Below are 1,451 nucleotides of genomic sequence, written 5' to 3'. Positions count from 1 at the left end.
GGGCGGGGCGGGCGGGCAGCGAAAGGACAGGGGCTGGGGAGATGGGGCCACGCACGCTGGAAGACCGAGACCGGCCGCCGGAGAGAGGCCCGGGGGAGGGCAGGTTGTGCAGGGCCTCCAGGGCCACGGGGTTCGGCACGAAGGGATCCGGCAGGCGGGTGTCATCCTCGAGGGCCGCGGCATCGAGGCTCTGCAGGACGCGCTCCTCCTCGCGGTCCAGGCGATCGCGCATGACCAGCATCGAGTGGTGGTACTGCAGCAGCTGGTTGGTGGTGGACAGGGGGGCGGCCGGCTGATCGGCCGGGCCGTCGGCCGGCATGGGGAACCCGGCCACCTGCGGCACCGGATCGCCGGCGGCGGCTTCCGGCGGCGGGGACAGGGTGCTCATCGGGATGTGGGGATGCCCGCGCGAGGCGGGCGACGCAACAGGGAAGGGCGGCGACCCGGCCATCGGGTCGCCGGACCCCTGCGGCCGGGGGGACACCGGGACCGGCATCGCGCCCTCGACGGGCGCCGGCGGCGGCGGCGATGAGCTGGGGCTCATGTGCGGCGGGAGCGGCGAGGTGGCTGCCGACGAGCTACCGGTGGGGATGTCGGAAGAAGAGTGCCAATCGTCGTACTCACTGGAGAGCAGGTGGCGGCCGTCCTCGGGGGCGGCGTTGATACTGACGTTGTGGGACCTCACGACGAAGGGCGGGGGCAGGGGGGGTGCAGCGGGTGGGGGGTGGAGGGGCGGGGAGGGAGGGGTCATGAGGGGAAGACCCATGGGCCGGGCGTGGGGGAGAGGTGGACTTTTATCTCTGCCCCGGGGCCGAGCGCCGGCGCGCGCGGGCTGAGATTCCCCCACTGGCGGCCGGGCCTCGGGGGCGGGGGGGGGGGGGGGGGGGCAAGCCGAGGCAGGGCCGGGATCATCCCCCCCCCCCCCCCCCCCCGCTGCTTCCCCTGCTCCCGTCGCCGGACCGGGAAGTGGGGGCGGGGGGCGACTGACGCCGCACGCCGTGCGACGGGCTGGAGGGGGGCGGGAGCGCGCGCATTCCCGCGCTGGCCGCGCGCCGGCCCCACCGGCCGGGGGACAGATGGGCCGTGCGAGCGAGAAAAAGAGGGTCGCGGCTGGCGGCCGCCCGGACTCCATGCACCACCCGCGCGCGCGCGTGCGCGCGCCCCAGCGCCAAAATGAGGCCCTCCCGCGGGGGGGGGGGGGGGCGAAACGCGTGTGCACAGACCCACGCACCTGCGGAGAGGCCAGCCCGCTCACTTTCGCCGGCGACGCCTGAGAAACGCGCGCGCGCGCGCCCGGGCTGCCCACCAGCAAGGCCTACCCAGTTGCGGGCGATGGGGGCCATCCGCCAACCGCCTGCCGGGCCCCGGAAACAGGCGTTGTTATTTTTTGGCCGCCCCCGGCGGCGCCCCAGGGTCTTGAAGGCGCACCCTTCGCGCGGACGCCGCCCCCC

General features: G+C 75.9%; 1 protein-coding gene across 1 annotated transcript in view; it reads right to left on the bottom strand.

Moving 5' to 3' along the window:
• Positions 1-751, bottom strand: part of H696_01410 (hypothetical protein) — a gene marked incomplete at both ends in the record, with an annotated part of 4,593 nt that extends 3,842 nt beyond the window's left edge. Inside the window, one exon of the mRNA XM_009495306.1 lies at positions 56-751. Within this exon, the coding sequence (XP_009493581.1) occupies positions 56-751 (696 nt within the window). The remainder of the gene's footprint in view (positions 1-55) is intronic.
• Between the last annotated feature and the right edge of the window lie 700 nt (positions 752-1,451).

The sequence above is a fragment of the Fonticula alba genome (genome assembly GCF_000388065.1).
Source record: "Fonticula alba strain ATCC 38817 unplaced genomic scaffold supercont2.2, whole genome shotgun sequence".
In the NCBI taxonomy this organism is placed as follows: Eukaryota; order Rotosphaerida; family Fonticulaceae; genus Fonticula; species Fonticula alba.
Note: the sequence above shows the minus strand (reverse complement) of the source record. Positions and strands in the feature narration are given on the sequence as shown.